Below are 23,560 nucleotides of genomic sequence, written 5' to 3'. Positions count from 1 at the left end.
CGGGACCTTGTTGGTTCCTGGAACCATTGTCTCAGAGACTGGTCCCCTATCCTTCCAGGTCGACTAAATCATTCGAAAACACATGGACCATATTCATGATAGAGACACATTCCAACAACTAACTATTCCGTCTGTGATTAATGTAGAACCATAAATCCCTGAGGCGACAAATCGACCTAGAATAGACATGCCCGATGTCTCTGTAAAGTTGCTAAACCCTGAACTTTCTAGTGATGTCTCGTGTTGCAATTCCTGCTCATGTCGATCCTGTGGAGGAACGTGAAGTGGTAGAACTACACTGCTCCAACTGAGTAAGCAAAGCACCTCAGAGACTCAGGCTGAGATTTTCCATGCCTGCCGGTATTGGGCATGTTCGATGGCATGACTGGACAATATGGTGCGATCGGTTTCACGACGGCGTGAAACCAGCTTGCGATTGTTTGCTCAGCCCGCCAATGGTGGGCTGTATTTCCCGCCATCGGATAGCAGGAACCTCATTGTAATACATCAGCATTTCATTATAAGGCCAGCCCGCTGGATCGTCTGCCCACACCAGCAGAAAAACACGGCGACGTGTTTCACAACAGCACATAAGCAACATGCACCTGGCGGGCTGCACTTCACTCGGGACTTCAAGGTATGTTTGCCTACTTTTCTTCAGTCAGCACTCACTGTCATCAGCGCCAGGCTTCACAGACAGCACCACATCACTTTTAGAGGGGCTCACAGGTAGGTCTCTACCTACCAGACCAGCCATATGTGGGTGGCTTTTCAATGGCTGCAGGGCAAGGTCTTGATTGGGGAAGGGGGAGAAGTGGCCTCAGGCAAGGGAAGAGGCTGCAGGGTGAGGGCTGTACTGGGGAAGGGGGGTATCCCAGGGTGTGTGTGGGGGCCACATGTTGATCTGCACAAGTGGCCTCAAGATGGTAATGCCTGAGGACATAGTCTCCAGAGGAGATGAGGCCAGATGGACATGTCAGGGTATGTGTGTGAGAATGGGTGGTGATGTTCCTTGAGCTGGCAGTGAGTAAGAAGCCAGTGAATGTGTGGTGGGCTTGAGTGTGTGAGTTTAGAGTAATGAGATAGTTGCCATACCCTAGCTGCAGGAATGAGATCATTCATCCTCTATCTGCATTGGATGGTCAACCTCTTGTGTGCAGCATTGGCACTGACCACCGCTGCCACCAACTTCCATGCTGGATTAGTGATGCCGCTGCCCATCCTGCAGCCAGAGCGGGGGTAGAGGGTATCACAGTGGGCCTCCACGATGTCCAAATGGCATTCCAGTGATGAGTCATTAAACTCAATTGCAGTCTTTTTGCCTTTCATGGACATCTTCCATGTAGCAGTCGTGGGCTGGGAGCACTGAGTTGTGTGCTCGTGGCTGGATTTTAAATATGGCACCCGGGGTGATGAAGCGGTGAGGTGATGGTGTGGCGGGTGAATGAGAGCCCGCCCACCATGGAAATGGTGTAATTCCCGGGAATGCGTAAGTAATGTGGTGGGTTTGGAATGATACAGCCTGAAAATCTGCCTTCGTGGCCGGCGAGTAAAACTTCATTTTACCCACCCGATACCACACTTAGTGCAAATCTAGGGCAATTCTGCCCTTCATCTTTAATCACCCGAAGTTGTGTATATGTATAATATGTTGTTGGATATTCAAATGTTCTCTGTAAGTAGAAACTGTAAAAAAAAATGTAGTAACTGACGGTATAGCCTCTCCTGCTGTCTATCAGGGGTCACGTGATGTTCTGGGAGGCTCCGACCAATGAGCCATAAGAGCGGGTAATCCGGGGGTTGGGTCTTCCTGAACGTGTAGCATCTGGAAAGCTCTCTGTAACAACGTTTATCGATTTCTTGTTGAAAATTGTCAAGTCATTACGCTTTCACTCCCTTGTCAGTCAAAAATCTGTCTAACTCAGCCATGAATGTATTCAATGACCCAGCCTCCACTGCTCTCTGGGGAAGAGAATTCCAAACACTAATGACCCTCTGAGAGAAGGAATTCCTCCTCCTCTTCGTCTTAAATGGGAGGCCCCTTATTTTGAAACTGTATCCCCTAGTTCTAGATTTCCCTCACGAGGGGAAACATCCTCTCAGCATCTACCCTATCAAGCCCCTTCAGAATCTTACCGCCAGAATTTTACACTCCACACACCACCCCCCCACCCCCCTCCCCCCCTCCCCCATGCTGGTGGGTTCTGAGGCAGGGGAAAGGGTGGGGAGCATGAAACTGCATGGACGGGATTCCTCCGTTTTAGCCTGGGGTGGGCAGGGCCTTGGGTGTGAAACCCACCCTTGCCCCAGTTAAGGCCCTTAAGTGGGGAAAGCCAGAAATGAAGGAGTTAGTTCTTGGGTGGGAAGTTGGAGGAACCGGGTAGGAAACATTTGTTTGATTGACAGCTAAGGCCCTCTGATCTCTGTGGCCAATTCCACAATGTTTGTTGACACAACTTAAGTGGTTTCAAGTGTTTGTGGTTTGTAGTTTTTGAAACTTTAAAAGGCCTGAAACATCGACACTTTTATTTGCTTGGTCCAGACTTCTATTTACATAGGAGAAAGTTATCAATGCCTTACATTTTTCTAAGCTTTCTTTTTTTACATATTCCACTATACGCTATAGTGTTCATTGGTTCTAGAAAGTGTACTGTGGGTCAATGGCATAGATGTGCCAGAGCTTGGCATAGGGGCATGAGGGGACATGGGGGTGGGTGGAATGGCAGAGCTTGGCATGGAGGGTGGGTGGCAGGGCAGAACTTGGCATAGGGGCATGAGGGGACATGGGGGTGGGTGGAATGGCAGAGCTTGGCATGGCGGCATGAGGGGACATGGGGTGGGTGGGGCACGAAGTGGCATGGATGAGGAGTGTTTGGAGGGTGAAGGGGTGTGAGGGCTGGAGGGCCTTTGAGTTTTTTTTCACTGGGACAAAGTCCCACAGCACCGAGGTGGACCTTTTCAAATAGCCCACCTCTGCACCCAGCAGCTCCTGTGGCTGCTTCTGCACTTCTCCCTGGGCCGGCTGGTCCCGCTCCAGCTCACACAGCCAGGCCCCCGGCAATGAGATCCAGCCTTCGTGGGCACTTTCTCCCGCAGCGGGCGGGCTGAGCCGGGAATATTCCCGACTCCCACTGTACGTTTCGAGAATGACGATCCAGGCCAATGACTCTGGGATTTAAGAGACCCCATTACCATTGAATGAGTTAGCTAGGCTGTGCAGGAATTAGGATTTGCTGTAACGCTGATGGGAGAGGAGTCACGGTCAGCTGCGCATGTGCTGGTAGCCAGAGTGTGGTCCAAGTGCATGCGCACAACCAACCCTGATGCTTTTCCAGTCAGGGGCTGGAATTACAGGAATGTGATCATGACGGCATAACCTGTTTTGTTTCATAAGCAAAATACTGCGGGTGCTGGAAATTTGAAACAAAAACGGAAAATGCTGGAAAACCCAGAAGGTCGAATAGCACCCGTGGCAAGACAGATCGAGTTAACGCTTTGAGTCCGTATGAGTCGTACCAGCTCGAAACGTTAGCTCAGCCTTTCTCTTCACAGATGCTGTCAGACCTGTTTTGTTTTGTTTGGGTTGAAGGATGTAAATCCAGTGCTTTAGCAGCTGAAGATTTTAGGAGGAAGAAATGATTGAGGGCGGTAAGGAGTTCCGCAGACTGCTGAGGCCTGGTGAAGGAATGAGTCAGAAAAGGAAGAGTGGAATTAATCTGTCAGATGCTCGTATCTTTGCTGTGAGGGGGAGAGACTGTTATAAGAGGAGACATAACTCATTGAGCATCGGTTCCAGCAGATTCTATCATCTTGATGTCAGTAAGAAAGATATATCAGAGGAGGTGAAGATAACTCCCCAAAGGAAACAGTTTCACCACAACAATCTCTGGATCTGGGCAGCTAACTCAGGATTCATTGTCCACCATATTTGTCCCAGTAGCATGGTGGATAGCACGGACAAGAGGTGATGAATGCAGAGAGTGATTTGGCACTCGGCCAGTTGTCTTCCTATAATGAACGAGTTATATTTCTTTTAAAGCGCAGTTAGCTGATGGGGACTGTTGAAAGTTGTCAAGCGGTGTGAATAAGGGAGACAGGGATGCTCAAGCGACCAGAGCTGGATGTCCAGCTGCGGCATTAAAAGCTGAGGAGAGAGTCACCGGACAGCTTGGACCTAGGCTGTGTGGTCCCTGTTATTGTGGGCGACATTTTCCCGCTGAAGATGCACAACAACAACACAGCATCTTGGTGAGCTGTGGTCTTGTGGGTAATAGAGAGCTGAAGGTGAAGCTCAGAGATAAAGACAAGGAACTTTTTTAAAAAAAAGTGAATTGGAAATAATTATCTCATTTTTTTGGCAGGGGTGGTGGGGGGAGGGAGGTGGGCAGCGGGAGGGTGTGGAGGAAATGCAGCAAGAGTAACCCTGTCTCCACGTTGGAGAAGTGAACGACTTCAGAAAGGGAGAAAATTGGAAAGAAACCATAAAGGAAAAGAAACCAAATTAGGAACAAAATAACTTCTTAATGTTTTTACAGTGCTGAACACTGAAAGATTTCAAAACACTTTTTGGAAGACCAATTGACGCACAGAAATGTCCCCCAAATACCAAAGAGACAGATTAAGAAGTAGGAGCAGGTTTAGGCCATTCAGCCCTTCGAGCCTGCTCCGCCAGTCAACGCGATCATCGCTGATTTTCTACGTTCCTGCCCACTCTCCATATATCCTGACTCCCTTAGCACCCAGAAACCCACTGATCTCCGTCCCAGTCCGGAATGAAAAGGATATCAGTTCCATTCTGTAAATACAAGTGCTCACACCCGTAACCCACTGGCCACGGCGTACTGTGCCGATTTGGTATTGCTGCAGCTGAGATTTTGGGTCTGTAAAGACTCCTGTGCAGTAATCAGGTTTTGGATAGTTTTAATAACCGGTCTTTATTTTTCAGGCTGGCTCTCTCCTGTTTCCACCCTTACTAAGAGACAATTCCTTGGACGCCACCATTATCATCCAAGAGGTGGTTGTTCTTCATTTACAGACATAGGTCAGCAGTTTAGTGCTGGCTTGGCTCGTTGGTAGTTCTCTCTTCTCCGTGTCAGCCAAATTCTGGTTCAAGCCCCGCCCCAGAACATGGGCGTTCAATCTAAGCTAACCCTTTACTGAAGGATTGTCAAAGGTGCTACCTTCCAAATGAATTGCTAAGCCAAGCACCTGTTTGCCTGTTCAATCAGAGGTATAAGATGCTGTGGCACTGTTCTGAAGAACAGCATTAGGTTCTCCCTATCCCGCAACCAACATTAGCAGAACAGATTGGCCTGGATTTTGAAGTCAGTGGCAGGGAACGGTGCTTGCTGTTTAACATGCTGACGGCCGCCCCTGGGTTTTGCCGTCATTGGTCGTTCCAAAATGGAAATGGAGGTGCTCTCCGTAACAGGGAAAAATTAAAAGTTGCACATGGCCACAGCTGTCAGGCCGTCACTGTGGAGAGGGAGCCCTTCCAGATGATATCTTGTGGCCGCAGCTATGGTCATCACATCTCAGCGGATCTGTGTTAGGGTGATCAAGTCGAGGCATCCGCTGAGCCTCGATCAGGAAGTATAAATTAGATTTAAATCATGACCAGAAAACAAAATAAAGAGAGAGATAGAAAGATGGAATTAAGAGAGAGAGAGAGAGAAATAAAATATCAGAAAGAAAAAGTTTTTTTTTAAAAATCACTTTTAAACAAATCTCCAACACTAATTAAATTCTGACAGAATGAGACTCCACACTTATAAAATTAAATTTTCTGCCCCGGAGATGTTGCTTGGCAGTAATTACACGTGTTTCAATGCCCAGTTTGTTAGCAAGGTTCTGTTATAGCATAGCTTGTGGAGAAGTAGGTTAGAAGTAGGTTGGTTAGCAATTTCTGGATTCTCACGTTTAACCATGCATTTATGGAATCCAGAAGTTGCAGTCCATTTTATTCTATAACAAGATAAGCACTATTATCTTGTTGTAATTCTCAATGTAAAATTCAGGCCATCCGTAGTCATTTTTAGAATCTTGCTTTGTGCAAAATGACTCGTTTATTTTACATTACAACAGTGACCACATTTTGGGATTAATCCTGGCCGATATTTTTTCCTCAGCTAACATCATTGAAAGGACCTGGTCAGTATAAGGTCATTGTCACATTGCTGTTTGTGGGAGCTTGCTGTGCACAATTTGTATGCTGTTCTTCCTACATTACAACAGTGACTACACCTCAAGGAAGTACTTAAATGGCTCTCAAACACTTTGGAATACCCTGAGGTTGTGAAATATGCTATGGAAATGCAAATAGTTTATGTATTGCAAGCTTTGGCTGGGAATATTCCTAGCCTTTGAATTATGGTAAAGATCTTTCAAATGGAAAAAGTTGTATTAGAAATTCTCTTTCTGTTTACGTGCTGGTAATATTGCAGAAGGAGTTTAACCGTCACAATATTAGGCATCTGACTTTGCCTTTGGAAAGTGGGAGACACTCCAACTGCAGCTGGCCACGGAGATGATGTAACTGCTGAAGAATGGCAGGTTTTGCCAAGTGATGCTTTTCACTTCTATTTTTAATCTCTATTCATTAGGCTGCATATCAGACAACCAACGGAATTCAAAGACAACAGCTTGCGTTCATTTAGCACCTTTTAAATGGGGAAACATTACAAGGTTCTTCTTGGGGTGGGTTGGCAGGTGGTTGTGGGGGTGCATGTGGAGCAGAACAGGAGCTTTGTGAAGAGTTAGGAGAGACGGCTGAAGACCATGGTCAATAAGGTAGATTTTTTTTCCTTCATTCTTTTTCGTGGGATGTGGGTAAGGCCAGCATTTGTTGCTCACCCCTAATTGTCCCGGAACTGACCTTGCTAGGTCATTTCAGAGGGCAGTTAAGAGTCAACCACATTGCTGTGGGTCTGGAGTCACATGTAGGCCAGACCAGGTAAGGATGGCAGATTTCCTGGTCTAAGGGTCATTAGTGAACCAGATGGGTCTTTACAACAATCGATGATAGTTTCATGGTCAACATTGCCAAGACTAGCTTTATAATTCCGGATTTATTAACTGAATTCAAATTCCACCAGCTGCTATGGTGGGATTTGAACCCTTGTCCCTAGAGCATTAGCCTGGGTCTCTGGATCATTAGTCTAGCAACATTACCACTATGCCACCATCTCTGCTACCGGTAGTGTTTGCAGGGCTTTTGAGGATCAGAAAGACTTGCATTTCTATAGCATCTTTCATGACCTCAGGATGTGCCAAAGTGTTTTACAGCCAATGAGGCATTTTTTGAAGCGTGGTCACTATTGTAATGTCGGAAACACAGCATCACATTTACACACAGCAAACAGCAATGTTATAATGATTAGTGTTATGACACAGCAGTTGGTAAAGGCTGAGTTATTTAAATCCCAGAGGGAAACTCAAACAACTGTCATAACCTATATTTTCAATTGGTATGTTTGAGATGTGGTTCTGAATTCAGAAATGAAACCACCAAGAGGTTTTTTATATAAACGAAATTAAACATTTATTAATTTAACAAGAAATTAAACACATATTACATGTCTACAAATTACTACCATAATAACTTTTAAACAAATTCCCAAATTAATCACTCCTAGTTAAATCTTCACCAAGGCAACAATAACCCATAGACTTTAAACAGACACCAGGCAAAACACATTTAACCTTACGAATTCAAAATGAGGTCCCTTGCAATTTGGTTCCTTTGAAGACACAGTTGTAAGGCTTACAGGCTGCTTAGACCTTACATGCCTCTGTCCTCCATATACAAAATTCTCTTCTGTTTATACCTAGCCTTCCCTTTGAATGTAAATTCTCATTGTATCACTAGGCCTTTGAACTCCGCCTCTTCCAACAATAAATCCCCTTTCATAGCACCAGTTTTATATATTTTTAATTCATTCATGGGATGTGGGCTTCGCTGGCTGGGCCAGCATTTATTGCCCATCCCTAGTTGCCCTTGAGAAGGTGGTGGTGAGCTGCCTTCTTGAACCGCTGCAGTCCATGTGGTGTAGGTACACCCACAGTGCTGTTAGAGAGGGAGTTCCAGGGTTTTGACCCAGTGACAGTGAAGGTACGGCGATATATAAGTCAGGATGGTGAGTGACTTGGAGCGGAACTTCCAGGTGATGGTGTTCCCATCTATCTGCTGCCCTTGTCCTTCTAGGAGGTAGCGGTCATGGGTTTAGAAAGTGCTGTCGAAGGAGACTTGGTGAATTCCTGCAGTGCAGTGTAATATAAACACATTTCTTGGTGTCTCCCAGCTAGGTGCAAGATTTTACTCCCTTGTTTTGAATGATTTATTCAACAAATGCAAATATACTCTTTACCTTCCAGCCTTCTGTTTATCCAATTAACATCTCAAATTACTATACATCAAAGCACCCAGACTAGCTGGCTTCAATCCAATTGAGTCACACACAGACCCTACTACAAGACCAATTTAAAAATAATTTCCAATAATTATACACATTAATATCTCTTCATGACAATTAGTTAATCTGCTTTAGGTGTTGGTTCAGGGATAAATATTGGCCAGGCCGCCAGGCGTAACTCCCCTGCTCTTCTTCAGATTCGTGCCACGGGATCTTCTATGTCCACCTGAGAGGGCAGATGGGGCCTTTGATTTGACATGTCATTCAAATGTTGGCAGCTCTGACAGTGCAGCACGCCCTCAGTAATGCATTGGAGTGTCAGCGTAGCCTTTTCTATTGAGTCCCTTGAGTGCGACTTGAACCTACGAGCATCTGACTCCAAGGGCTTGATTTTGTGTAACCCATTGGAGCAGGCAAGACGGTGGGAGGGCACAGAGAATTGTGCAGGAGGCCACGTGTCCTGGATTCCCAGGAAACCTGTAAACAAATAAGTCAGAAGCAGGAAGGTAACAAAACCGGGAACTCACCCGTTGACAGCAGGAAGCTCATTGGTATGCTTAATTGCCCACTTATTGAGTTGTATTTAAATCATATACGTGACTTAATGCTGCTTTCCTGATTTAGTGAAACTCGCACAAGTGTCTTGCGCCTTCAGTAACCCGTCCAGTGAAAGTTGGCAACTTCCACGTGGCTTCCTTGACTCATTGGCTTGGAACTTCATCCTTGAGGCAGGTAGGGGGAGTCAGGAAAATTTCAGGCACAGCCAGCAGGCGCCGGGAGAAAGTGCCCACAAAGGCGTGATCTTCATTGCCGGGGGTGGCTGAGGTCGTGGGCTGGAGTAGGGTCAGCCTACCCTGGAAGAAGTGTGGAGGCAGCTACAGGGGCTGCCAGGTGTGGAAGCAGGCTGTTTAACAGGCCCATCTCAGTGCCAGGGGACTTCACCCTCCAAACACTCCCCATGGCCCATCTATGCCACTTCATGTCCCCATCCACACCCCATCGCACCTCATGCCCCCTATGCCCCTCAACCCAGCTCCTTTTTCCCCTCATGCCAAGCTCTGGCTTTCTACTCATCCCGTTTGGTTCCTCTATGCCAGGTTATGGCACTTCCATCCCCGTTGATCCATTGTACACTTTGTAGAACCAGTGGATACTGTAAAGTGCAATGTGTTAATAAAAAATCCCTTGAAAGAAATGTCATTCATTGAGAAGTTTCTCCTATTGAAAAAGTACTGGAGTACAAGCTAGAAAAAGTGTCAATCACCCAAGCCCTTTGAAGTTTCAAAAAAAACACAAACCATAAAACCTTGAAACCACTTAACTTGTGTAAACAAACATTGTGAAATTGATCAAGTAGATCAGAGAGCCCTTTGGGGTGGAGAGGGCTGTGGTGGGGGGTGGTAGGGGAGGGGGTGGAATGTTAGCCTGGGAGAGTCTGAAGATGAGAGTTGCTGAGTGATGACTGAAAGCTCTGGTAATAATGGTGGACTGTGGAGGGAGGGGGAATAAAGAGGCGCAGGAAGTGAGCATCGGAATACTGTAACAGGGACATCTGGCTGGAGAAGGTTGCAGCGGTAGAGAGGATCACGGCCATGAATAGGTTAGTACAAAGGGCACGGATTTGGGGGACTTGTGATTATGAGTAATGGGTTCCAGGATATCAGGCCATAGAGGTTTGCAGCACAGAAGGAGGGCATGCAGCGCACCAGGACCATGCCAACTCTTTGCCAGAGCAATCCATTTGTCTAACATCTACCATGTTATTCCCATTACTGTATAATGAATTCTATGGCAGCCTTCCGTCTTGTAAGACGATGGTTTGTACCATGGTGTTCGACACTGTGTTAAGCATTGCCTGGTGTGACAAGGATTAGTCTTCCAGGGCCAAAGGGAAGGAAGATGGGGCAACAAAAGAAGCAAAGAAACGAAATATGTACCTAGAGCAGTTGTGCTGCTGACTGAAAGCAAAAATAGGAGGAAAATTGATGCAAGCAAAGAGAAGAAACAATGGACACGGATATTATGGTCTGAAATTGTTGAACTCAGTTTAGTTTACTCCAGATGGCTGTAAAGATGGGGTGCGGTTCCTAAAGCTTATGTTGAGCTTTACTGTAACTGTACAGCAGGCCAAGGACAGAGATGTGAGATCAAAGTGGAAAATTCAAATGGGAGGTCACCGGTAGCTCAGGGTCAATCTTGCAGACAGAATGGAGGTGTTCCACAAAGCGGTCACGCAAACTGCGTTTGGTCTCCCTCTCCTGTCTTTTACCCTATCACAGACCTTCCTTTTGTCCTTATCCCACCCACCCCTTGCCCAAAACCTATTACACCTCTAACTTCTCCCAGTTCTGGTGAAAGGTCATTGACCTGAAACATTAACTCTGTTTCTCTGTCTTTCGGAGGAGATGTTAAACTGAGGCTCCATCTATCTGCTTGGGTGGATGCAAAAGGTCCTGTGGTGCTATTTCGAAGAAGCGTGGGGGAGTTTATCCCTGGTGACCTGACCAATATTTCTCCCTCAATTAATACCACAAATCACAGATTATCAGGTGGTTATCACGTTGATGTTCATGGGAGTTTGCTGAGTGCAGATTAGCTTCCACATTTCCGACATTACAACAGTGACTACACGTCAGAGAAAGTGCTGCATTGGCTGTAAAGCGCTTTGAGATGTCCAGTGGTCATGGAAGGTGCTATATAAAAGCAAGTCTTTGTTACTCTCACGGCAAAGGTTAGAAGCTTACCGCATCCTTGGCCTCTGATGATGTCACTTGAGGCAGGTTTGGCAAGGCCTGAAACTTCTTTGTTTCATTTATTCTTGGGATGAAGGCCAGCATTTATTGTCCACCCCTGGTTTCCCTGGAACAGCAGCTTGATATGACTGGGAGGCTTGTTAGGCCGTTTCTGAGGGCAGCTTAGAGTTGACCTTTGTAACACATTTCAAGCTCCATCTTTTCTTTGAGTAGACTTTCACTCACAATGGGGGTCCCCCCTCCCCTTGGTGATTCTCTGTTCAGTCCCATCTGTGAACTGGTGTTGCCAACCCTCCAGGATTGAGCTGGAGATGGATCTCCATGAACGATGCCAAGGAGAAAAGACACATCACGGGGCAGTTTTTAATCTTTGAAAACTTTCATTCGTTAGTCAAAAATTCATTTGTTAGTTAAAAATCTTGGCGATGAGGCAGGAGCAGACTGTTTGACAGGGTGGGGTGGATGGTTTGAGATCATGCAATGAAACCTCAAGGATTAAGTTTGACCAAAATTGGGAGCCTTGCGTTGATGGCTTTTTTTCATTTGGCTTCAAAGGTGTTAAATAAATGCAAGTTAAGGAGCAGATCAGCATGATCTAATTGAATGGCAAAAGAAGCTTGAGGGGCTGAATGGCCTCTTCCTGTTCTTACTGTCCTTAAGAAGTGTGTTGCAGTCTGACTCGCTGCACTTTGTCACTGGACTGGTAATCCAGAGACCCAGGGTAATGCTCTGGGGACCCGGGTTCGAATCCCACCACGGCAGATGGTGGAACTTGAATTCAGTAAAAATCTGGAATTAAAAGTCTGATGATGATCGTGAAACCATTGCTGATTGTTGTAAAAACCCATCTGGTTCATTAATGTCCTTTAGGGAAGAAAATCCTGCTGTCCTTACTTGGTCTGGCCTACATGTGACTCCAGACCCAATGTGGTTGACTCTTAAATGCCCTCTGAACAAGGGCAGTTAGGGATGTGCAATAAATGCTGGCCTAGCCAGTGACACCCACATCCCATGAATGAATAAAAAAAAAGCTTTGCTACTGTAAACGCCTCTTAAATATTGCAACCTAATTGGATAATTGTTTGCCTTTTTACAGATAGGGAGACCGACACCACCGTTAGAGACACTGAAGATTTCTGCCTGAGGGACACAACCAGCATTGCGTCGACAGACTCTTTTGTCTCAGCGGCCGAGGTGAGTACACTCCTGACGCATGCAGCGCCTCTGTCTGCAATACAGTCTGATTCTGTCTCCCCACTTTTAAAAAAGCTTCTTTATCTCTCTGCAGGTAACTGTTTAAATGGTGCTTTTATTCTTCTTCCTTTCCCCACCCCACAATCTGGAGACACTGAGACACTGACCCCTTTAAGGGACACGGTTCCTTGTGTCCAAGGACACCTTCACTGCCCCCGGTGCCTCATCTGCACGGTCATTCTCCATTGTTCAGTTGAGTGTCGATGGCCTGCCCGACCAAAGGGTCCATTTCGGTGCATTCCTGCCCTCGCTAGAGCAGAGAGCGCCGGATAGTGAGCAGAAGTGAACACCTTGACCTAGATTTTGGTATAAAATAATTTTGGGGGAGAATTTCGCCGAATACTTTTGGTGTGAAAGAACAGGGTTTTTTTCAGCTGTAATGCCAGTTTAGCCTCTGTTTCGTGCAAGATGCCTGGTGGCTAAAGGAGTTAAAGCATGTGCCAGGAGTGGCTGCCCAGAGGCTTGTTAAAAAGCAGATTGCCACATAAATTAACGGCTAGCACTCATTAAAGAGGCTGCAGGGCACTTTAGGGACCAATGCCCTTCCTAAAAGCCATGCTGTTTAGAAGTAAACACAGCATTGGTGTCGATTTCAAATGGCACTTAAAGGGATACTCACCACTTAAAGTGATACTCAACATTTCATGGTCATTACTGCTGGAGCTGTGAAGAAGACCTCATTTTTGAAAGACTTTTTGGGACATTCTGTCAAGACTTGGAACCCTCGAGCAACATTTATTCTGGAAATGCTCTGAGGATTTCACCTAAAATGATTGAGTGCTGTGCTGCTGCTCTGTACTGGATGCCTAAGGGGAGTCACCAGGAGAAAGAGAGGGCTTGGTCGGGAATCTTGGAGGACCTTTCTTCCCCCCCCTCAGCCTTTTTCACTATTGCCGTCTCCAAGAACGCCCTCGCCCTCGAGCCTTAAGCCATTGCTGAAACCTGCTGCTGTATGTCAGCCAGATCCATCCTCACCTTCAGTAGAAGTGGATGCCAGAAGCCTACGTATACTGCTTCACAAAAATTGTGTCTAATCATGACTTGAGTGCTAAACCTGCAGGTTCCTGGTGCAGTACCTACAGGTAACTTTAAATGATGGTGACCAGCAATTCAGACCAAAATTGTGTGCAAAATCCCGACTTTCAAACAGGTATTTCTTATTAGCATGGCACCCGTGCAGTGCTTGTTTTCATCCTTTGCCCAATCAGGAGATGAAGTTTGAGGAGCGTAAATGAGGTTCCCGCAGGACAAAATTGAATCATCCATGATTCAGCACTGATCGGACAGTCTTGATCACGGATGCCACATGGATAGCTGACGTGGGAAATGAACGGTGTCTCCAGACCAGTAGAGGGCTCAGTTTTGAGATTGGGAATTTGGTCGCATTTTCCAACGTGGTAGGTAAGAGAAGACTCCATGTGCAAAGTTGTTGCAATGGGGGCAGGGACAACCAACACCACAAACCCAGTACAATAGGGGAAGAAATTGGCTGAGCCCCATAAACAGGTATGGGGACCACAGTGCGGGATTAATCCATGTCCATCCCTTGCATTGTAGGCAGAACATTAACTTGCTGCAGTCTGCTCTTTTAAATTCTTGTTACGCTCCCTGCAGCGTTCATTGGCTGCAGGCATTAGCAGGGTGTCTGGTATCACGAGTGACCTTTGCTACTGAAAGGCAGCCTACACACCCAAAAGAGGAGGTGCACTGTAGCTGTAATAGGGGTGGGAATTTTTTCAGAAGTCCATTTGGGCTATGATACTTTGAGCAGTGGACAGTGCAGGGCACATGTGAAAGAGTGAACGCCAAGATTTTCCAACAATGCACTGGAGGTCTTGGTAGATAAAGTGGAAATCTGCACCCATATTATAGGCAAGAGGTCCTTCAGACAGGAGGCAGTGGGAAGAAGCAGGGGCAGAGGTTAACGCCAGGAGTGTTGGTCTATGATTATGAATGTAGTGCAGGAAGAAGTTTAATGATCTGACACCAGTTGTCAGGGTGACTGGGTTAATTTTCGATTGGTATATCTTACCAACAAACTCATCTACTGATCAATTCTCTACACTTCCATCATGCAGCTACCAACAATCTCTATCAATCAGTCCAAAGGAATGTAAGGCACTACATTTGGACTGGCTTGGTTGCAGGAACTGCCAGAAAGGTGACATATTTGGGCTCCACTCGATTTTTTTGTCAGGGTTTACTCCCTTAACCTTTATCTCTCCCAAGGTATCCACAAAGCTATTGAGCTATTCACCCATTGCTGGGAGTTTGATTCATGAGTTGCCAGGGCATGTTCGCATGCCAGTGGGCCTGCACACTACATGTTTAGGGACCAAACCTCCTCCGAGTTCCTCTGTAGCTTATTATGACACAGCCGATGGTAAAGGCTACACTGTTCAAATCCCAGAGGGGAACTTGAAACAACTGTCATAACCCATTTTTGCAATTTGTATGTTTCGAGATGCAGGCTTTGAATTCATTAGTAATAAGACCACAAGAGGTTTTTCATAAAACTAAATTAAACATTTATTAATACAAGAAAGATTGTAAACGCATACATATGTCTACAAAATTACTACTATAATAGCTACAAAAATCCTCTAATTAATCTGATTCTCAATTACACCCCTGGTAAGGCTACAGTAAAACAGACCTCTGGCAAATCATACCCTGGACAGTCACATTCAAAATAAGTTTTCTTCAACTCTGGGTCCATGCAGACAGACTTGAGGCTTACAGGCTGGAGGCTTCTCACATATGTTGAATCTTAAAATGCCTCTACCTTACACACAACCGCCTTTCTCCTTTATACATATCTTTCTCTTTGAATGTAAATTTTCCATTGTGTCACTGGGCTTTTAACTTTACTCTTCTAACAATAACATTCTTTCATCCCACCAATTTTATTAGTAGGCTGAAAAAAAAACACATCACCTGGCGTCTTCTAGCTAGGTGTAAGATTTCACCCACAGTCTTGAATGGTTTCTTTTAACAAATGCAAATTTACACTTTACCTTCTACCCTCCTTACGTTTATCTAATTAACATCTCAAAACTACTCTACATCAAAGCACCCAGACTAGCTGTCTTTAATCCAATTAAGACACACACAGACACAGACCCCACTAGAACTCTATTTTAAAATAATTTCCAATAACATTATTATATCTTCTTGACAAGCTTTAGCTTGGAGCTGTGCGGGACCCAGCTTCTGTGTGACACCACAGGAGGCACAGCTGAGGACATACTCTTGGAGAGGCTGTGTACTGACAGGCAGAGACTTATACATTTGGGTCTCCTTTTCACATTGTTATTAGCCAGCGGTGTAGGTTGAAAATGAGAAACAAACTAACATACAAAAAGCATGCTAGTTCTCTTCACCCACACACTAGACGCATCACATCGACTTGTTGAACACATTATCAATCAGTACTCAACCCTGAAGCTTATATGCTTTATCTCACTCACATACACTTGGCACCATTGCAAGCCTTGCACACAATTGTAGATCATCACACTGGTAGCTATTCAACTATGACAGCCACATCACCCAAACATATTACATGACACTCAGGGACACACTCCCTTTTCTTGTAGGACAAGGTGGCACATAACAAGAGGCAGCAGGAATGAGCTGGGGGAGGACAAATGTGCCTGCCTGTTCTACCCCCACGGAAGAGTCAGTGCTGGCCATCGTAGGAAGAGGCAACACCAGGAATGTGACCACTTGTAGAGCTGGAGGTACTGACAATGAGGATTCAGCATTCCTAATCCCCCTTCTCCTGTCCCATTATTCTCTCTTCCCACAAGGGAGGTGGTGGCATCATGGTATTGTCACTGGACTAGTGATCCAGAGACCCAGGGTAATGCTTTGGGTACCTGGATTTGAATCCCACCATGGCAGATGGTGAAATTTGAATTCAATAAAAAATCTGGAATTAAACATCTGACCACGAAACCATTGTCGATTGTCATAAAAACCCATCTGTTTCACTAATTCCCCTTGAGGGAAGGAAATCTGCTGTCTTTACCTGGTCTGGCCTACATGCGACTCCAGACCCACAGCAATGTAGTTGACTCTTAAATGCCCTCTGAAATGGGCCAGCCACTCCCTTCTTAAGGGCAATTAGGGATGAACAATAAATGCTGGCCTAGCCAGCGACACCCACATTCCATGAACGAATAAAAAGGAAACAATCTCTTCTGGCTCACCAGCTTCAGAGGGTGTAAGCACACACTTCCAAGTTTCTCCTTTCCCCTCAGCAAAACCCAACCCTTGTCCTTTTACGTTTCAGGTAGTCAGGAACTGGAAGCTTCAAGGTCAGCGGAGGAAGAACAAGAAGATAGTGAAGCACAATTACCTGATCTTAACTCATAGTGCCCAACTCAGAGATACATTCTGTCTAAGGGCAGAATCCCCCCGCCTGCAGTTTTGGAGGCAGCGGGGGGCCCATGATATTCCCTGGGTGGCCTTCCTGCTACCCTTCTCCTTGCCCCTCCCCAACCCTGACTGGTCTGCAATTTTACATGGGGTGGGTGAGGGCTTGGGTGGCCCACCCACCCTCACCCCAGTTGAGGCTCTTAAGAGCCACCTCCCATCCGGCTGCACTTTTGATGCTTGGATCTCGGGCAGGAGAATGGGAAGCCTCCCTCAAGGGCCTCCTTTCCACATTGGGCACCCCCCCCCTCCCCCCCCCCCCCCAAAGGTCTGACCCCCCCCCCACTAGCCCTCACCTTGATGAGACCCCTGTATTTACCTGGTCGTCCATTCCAGGATTTAAAATTTGCCTGTAGTCCCAGTCCTGGCCACCGCTGCCACTGGTGCTGTTGGGACTACAGTGCTGCTGACCAATCAGATTGGCCATCAGCTCTCTGAAGCGGGACTTCCACCCGAGTGGGTGTCTCCAGCCAATTAACACTCTTCGGAGCATAAGGTGGCTGTGGGGTTGTAGTGATCGACAGGGATGCGTTCCCCACAGACTCTTCGGGTGGTGCGTTGGGAAACCCCATGAAAAATCCTGCCCCATATTGTAGAGACTAGGACAGAGATGGGATCTGTGGTGAGACACTGGGCACAAGTGCACAGGAGCCAGGGCTGTAATAAAGGATATTTAGCTCAGGAGCCAGCTCACTGGAGGGCGAGACCATACACTCATTCGGTTGCAGAGGAGTCAGATGAGGACTTCAGTGGACCAGGCTACAGAAGGCGGCTGATGGGTATACATAACCAGATGCTTGGTGCATTGGAAAAGCTGACAGAAAGCCTATGCTCAACGCCAAGGAGCATGGTGAAGTCCAGGTCCAACTTGACATAGGGTTTTGTGTGGAGCTTGGAGCCCGTCCTTTCCAAATGGTTGCTAATTCCATCAGTGTATCTGTGCAACCCACCATGATACAGGGTCTGGTGGCCAGTGACATAGCTTTCATTGCAGCATCAACAACTTCCATCAAAGGCCTGAGTGCCCCATTGGAAGCTCAGGCTTTTGCCATCATAGCTCTGGATACAACTATGAAGAAAGACTTCCAGGACATCACAGCAGTCCATCAATCTCTTACCCAGCGGGTTAGTAGGATCGTTGAGATACTGCCCCGGGAGTTTGGCTGTGGCTCTATGGAGTACGACCCTGCTGTTACCTCAGGATGACAGCATTCATGCTGCCACTTGTGCCAATCCTCCTGTGCCCGACAGTCAGCCAGGCAGCCCAGACTATTGCAGTCCAGGCTGAAACCCAGCCTTCTAGGCCCAGAATTACTCAAGGTTGCCCCCTCAAGGCCATCAGCGGCTTTCCATCAGCCATGCTGCAGCCTGGGAAAAAACCTCAGAGGAAGACTAGGAATAGACAAAGACAGATGGAAACCAGACACTTACAGACACAAGAGGAATTAACTTGTTGTTGCATTATGTCATAATTGAATTGATAAAATCGGATTGGAATGTGCATTTTCTGGTGATTATTTTTGCATTGGAATGAGTATGATGTGGTCAATGGTGGAGGAAAGACAAGGAGTGTGGAAGTGTTGGTGAATGGGGAAGTGTAGTTGAAGTTTTGTCTGTTGCTCACAAATTATTTGATCACATAGCCTGGGCAGAAGGGGGCTGCCTCCATTGTAGCCTCCCTTCCTCTTGGTGCTCCTCCACTCCCTGATTTACTTTCTCCTCCTCCACTTCCTCCGGATCCTTTTCCTCCTCTTCTTCGTATAGCTCATTTTCATTATCGCACCTGACTGCTGGTGGCAGGAGCTGTTCTCTCAGTATGGTGAAGCTGGGCAGCATACTGCCGCATATCTTGATGTCTGCTCAGCTGAGTGCTGAATTGTCTTCCAGAGTGGTCAGGGCAGCATTGCTTGAAGATGCTAATGGTGTGCTCTAGAATGTTCCTGTGTGGCAGTATGGCCCTCGCTAGCCCTTCTGTGCCTGCGTGTGAGGTTTCCAATCCGGAGTCACCAGCCATGGAGTGAATGAGTGGATGATCCTTGCGGCCCAGTAACCAGTCTTTGATTTGTCATTGTGGTTCAAATACAGGTGGCGCAGAGGACTGGTGCAGGATGAAAGAATCATTGGCTACTGCCAGGATAACGGGCATTGACCAGTGTGATGAGCTGCCCATGGTGACACACCAGCTGCACATCAAGGGAGTTCAGCATGTTCATATGTTCAATTCGTGAAAATGGCCGAGTTCACACGAGGCACACGCAAGGCCATATGTGTGCGCTTGGTCGCTGCTGCCCTACAACACAGGGAAGACTGCAATCCGTGCTCACTCTGCCTGCTTGCCTCTGGCAAGAGGGAGGGAGATAAAGCTGTCTCCATGTGTACAGAGGGCCTCAGTAAACACCCTTATTCAGTGCAGCAAACGACAAGATGTATTATCTCCAGCAGCCTGGGAGTTAGCTGCCAAGTTTCCTAAAAGTGACTTTGTACATTGTTGGCTGTGAAGTGATTTAGGATTTCTTGAGGTCGGTCTCTCTATCTGATGTCTTCGCAACAGGATTAACTGCAAGGAGTATAAAAATATTTACAGAGGGTGAGGGCAGACTACAAAATTGTCAAAGAGGCCGATTTTCACTTGGGAAAATCGTCATTAAGAGGACCCTAAAATGGGGTCAGTAGACTGAGCATCCAGTTAATACCGCCGTTCACTCTCTGCAGCTTTCACAGGGAATTAGAGCTCACCACAACCCCACCCCACAAACACCTGCCTATTCCAGGCAATAAGCCTCTTTTAATGTTCCAAAATGGGGTCCTATGATGTACACTGTACCTTATCAGTTGCCATTTTAAGAATTGAACCAGTCAAAGTGGATGTTCCGGTCAGTTCCACGGGTGACAGGGCTCCTGCCCCCCTCCAACTAATTCACCCCTCAAATGAGGCCCAGGTCTCAAAATGGCTTCTTTGCCTCAGGCTCTGATGATTAGTTGGCTTCTGCCAGTTGGGCATCCAAATCTAAAAATGTTAATAAGGCTATAAAAATAGAAAATGACGTGCTGGGGTTCACTAATTGAGGAATAAAATTCAAAAGCAGAGAAGATGTGTTAAACTTGCATGGAACCTTGGTTAGACCACGCTTGGAGAACTGTGCACAGTTCTAATCTCCATTTTATGATAAGTATATAGAGGCATTGGAGATGGTGCAAAAAAAGGTAAGATTTGGTTGTTTGGTAGTACAGAACTGGAGTATTGCTGAAAAAAAGAGACATGCGATCAAAGCATTTTGTCTCATACTCATCAGGATCACTGGCAAGAAATTACCAACAGTAACGAGGGAACAACAATTTATACTGCATGGGAAGAGAGTGCTAATTGATTGGCAAGCGGACTCTGATTGGTGGAGGCGTTGCCATGGAGAATGCTGCTGTTAACTGTTCCATGCTACATTCTCCATGGCAACGCCTCCACCAATCAGTGTCCACTTGCCAACCAATCAGCACTCTCTTCTCATGCAGTATAAATTCCCCCATTACTGTTGGTAATTTCTTGCAAGCTGTCCTGATGAGTGCAAGATGAAAAGCTTTGATAGCGTGTCTCTTTTTTCAGCAATACAGAAATAATATTTATTAGGGTGACAGCAGTACTGAGAGGGCACAACTATCAGGAAAGACAGGCCGGGATGCTTTTTTTCTGGGAAAGAGAAAGCTGAGGCCTTTTAAAATGATGGAAATGCTTGATGTTTCTTTTTCAAGTGAGACCAGAACTAGGGGCCATAAATATAAGATAGTCACTAATAAATGAAATAGGGAATTCAGGAGAAATTTCTTTACCCAGGGTGGCGAGAAAGTAGTTGTGGCGAATAGCATAGGTACAGTTAAAGGGAAGCTAGATAAGTACATGAAGGGAAAAGGTTTAGGTCGATATGCTAATGGCATTAGATGAAGCACCCCGGGAGGAGGCTCACGTGGAGAATAAACACTGGCATAGATCAGCTGGGCCGAATGGCCTCTTCCATTGTGGTAATGACTATGGGTCTATGGGTATATTAGTACTTGCAAGGAGTTCCCATGTTTGTTCCACATAAGCAGGGGCTTTTTGGGTGCCTGTCAGTATTTGTACAGAGGTTCCCAGGAGTGTGTCAGTATTTTCAGAGGACCTTTGGCTGTGTATCAGTATTTCCTGGAGATCTCTTGAAGTGTGGCTTTATTTACAGGAGGTCCCTGAGTGTACGCCAGTTTTTTTTATAGGCACCTCTCCAGCTCCTGTCCACCTCAAACACACTGAGACAGGTGCACACACAGGCACACAAGTGTGTGCCCAGACACGTGGAAAATGGAAAATCCCTATATTAGCCGAAGACACATGTTGCCAAAGCTTTTTGCCTTACAATTGTCAGGACAAATGGAAGAATGCCAAATTTCAAACAATCACAACAATTTATACTGCAGGAGAAAAAGTTTTAAGGGGTATAGTAGGTATAGTAAAGGGTATAGGCTCCCCAAGCTCCCAGGTAATTCAAAAAAGGCTTAAATACTGCCGGGATGGTGGTGTAGTGTCAATGTCACTGGACCTGTAATCCAGAGGCCCAGGCTCGTGCACTGGGGCCATGGATTCATATCCCACCAAGGCAGTTGGTGGGATTTAAATTCAATAAATAAAATCTGAAATTAAAAGCTATTCTTAGTAATGGTGACCATGAAACTGTTGTTGATTGCCATAAAAACCCATCTGGTTCACTAATACCCTTTTGGGAAGGAAATCTGCCATCCTTACCTTGTCTGGCCTGTATGTGATTCCGGACCCACAGCAATGTAGTTGACTCTTAACTGCCCCTCTGAAATGGCCAAACAAGCCACTCAGTTCAAGGGAAATTAGGGATGGGCAACAAATGCTGGCCTTGCCAGTGATGCCCACATCCCATGCTTTCCCATGGCAAAGCCTCAGCCAATCAGAGTTGGCTTACCAACCAGTCAGTACCGTTTTCTCCTGTAGCATAAATTGCTGTAATTGTTTGAAATTTTGCATTCTTGAATTTCTCCTGATGAGTGCAAGACAGCATTTCTCTCTCTTCAGCAATATTCAAGATCTGTATGACCAAATGACCTCCCTCTCTCTCTCTCTATCATATATATATATACACCCACAAAAAGTGTGGAATTATAGTCATAACTGCATTAAAGTTGACCATCTGCTCTCCCACGGTCTGATCTGAGGTACGACTCTGGCAATTTCCATTAAGCAGTGGGCAAAGACCACCAGCCGGACTGCTGGGTATATGCAGAGTCCAGTGAGACAGAATCTTAGTGTATCGTAATCATACCCACTGTGACCAACAGCAGTAAAAATAATCACTGTACAGAGAGTGTTCCAGAGGACCAAACAAGGCAGGTTGAAAACTTGAAGCCAGTCTTTATGAAAAAATTCTGGAAATAAAGCATTGCTATCAGTAACTATGAATCCGTCCAATTATGGCAAAAACTCAACTGGTTGACTAATATCCTTCAGGAAAGGAAACCCTCCATCCTTACCTGGTCTGGCCTATAAGAGACTCCAGCCCTACAACACACAATGATGACTCTTAGTTTCCACTCAGAAGTGGCTGAGTAGGTCTCTCAGTTGAATCAAATGGGTAACTGGGGAAGGCAATAAATGCTGGTCATGCCAGCAATGCCCGTCTCCTAAAAATTAGTTTTTGCTAAACAAGAATCAGATAACAAAAGTAGAATAGGCATTCCATGTCTATTTATGAAGCTGGACATAGTGCCCAGGAATCCCTGCTATCTGCTACAGATGACTACTGGCAGTTTGCTAAATTTATAATTGCAGCGCAGCGATAATCAAAGAGGCTGTAAATCTCTCCACACACTCACTAAATGTTTTGACTGTCTAGTCCAAACATTCTGACGACTGTCCTGTACTGTTAACGTATGGGTCATTCTCCTAACTTTTGCTGTGCTGTTCCACAATAACTTGTATTGATGTCGTGACTTTAACCTAGTAAAGCTTCACAGCAGCGTTACCAGACAAAAATTGATGCCGAGTCTCATAAGGAGATAATAGAACGGGTGACCTGAATCTTAGTAACAGAGGTAGATTTTAAGGAGCGCCTTAAAGGAGGGGAAAGGGAGGCAGAGAGGTCCAGGAAGGAATTCCAGAGCTTAGGGTCCCAGGAAGCTGAAGGCAGGGTCACCAGTGGTGGGGCGATTAAAATCGGGGGATGTGCAAGAGGCCAGAGTTGGAGGAGTACAGAGATCCCAGGGGAGGTGGAGATGATTACATAGATAGGGAGGAATGAGGCCTTGTTGGGAGTGGAAAAGAAGGATGAGAATTTTTAAATTTATGCTTACTGGACCGAGTGTCTATGCAGGTCAGCAAGCACAGGGGTGATGGGCAAATGGGATTTGGTATGAGTTGATATATTCGCAGTAGAATTCTGGATGAGCTCAAGTTTACGGAGGGTGACAGGTGGGGAAGCATTGGAATCCTCAGGTCTAGAGACCCTGCTCACTGGTAGCTCATGATCCATGCAAGGCAAGCAAACCAGAAGGTGGCCCTTGTCTCATACGTTGAAGGGCATTCGCATGACACAGGTTAATTGGCCTGGGGTTTCCACCTCTCTAGGGACCCTGTGTAAATATTAACACATGCTTATGGGTTTTCTGTAAATATTAACACACTCCTAGGGACCCCCTCTAAGTATCAACACACTC

General features: G+C 46.1%; 1 protein-coding gene across 4 annotated transcripts in view; it reads left to right on the top strand.

The window, feature by feature from the left end:
* Positions 1-23,560, top strand: part of miga1 (mitoguardin 1) — a 96,171-nt gene that overhangs the window by 38,236 nt on the left and 34,375 nt on the right. For 3 of the 4 annotated variants that reach the window (XM_078560710.1, XM_078560712.1, XM_078560709.1), the window contains exons 7-8: positions 4,946-5,041; positions 12,261-12,358. In XM_078560710.1, coding sequence (XP_078416836.1) covers positions 4,946-5,041; positions 12,261-12,358 — 194 coding nt within the window. The remainder of the gene's footprint in view (positions 1-4,945; positions 5,042-12,260; positions 12,359-23,560) is intronic. The other variant, XM_078560711.1, reaches the window with a different exon arrangement.

The sequence above is a fragment of the Cetorhinus maximus genome, chromosome 17 (assembly GCF_964194155.1).
Source record: "Cetorhinus maximus chromosome 17, sCetMax3.hap1.1, whole genome shotgun sequence".
Taxonomy (NCBI): Eukaryota; Metazoa; Chordata; class Chondrichthyes; order Lamniformes; family Cetorhinidae; genus Cetorhinus; species Cetorhinus maximus.
This window is presented reverse-complemented; position numbering and strand designations above follow the sequence as displayed.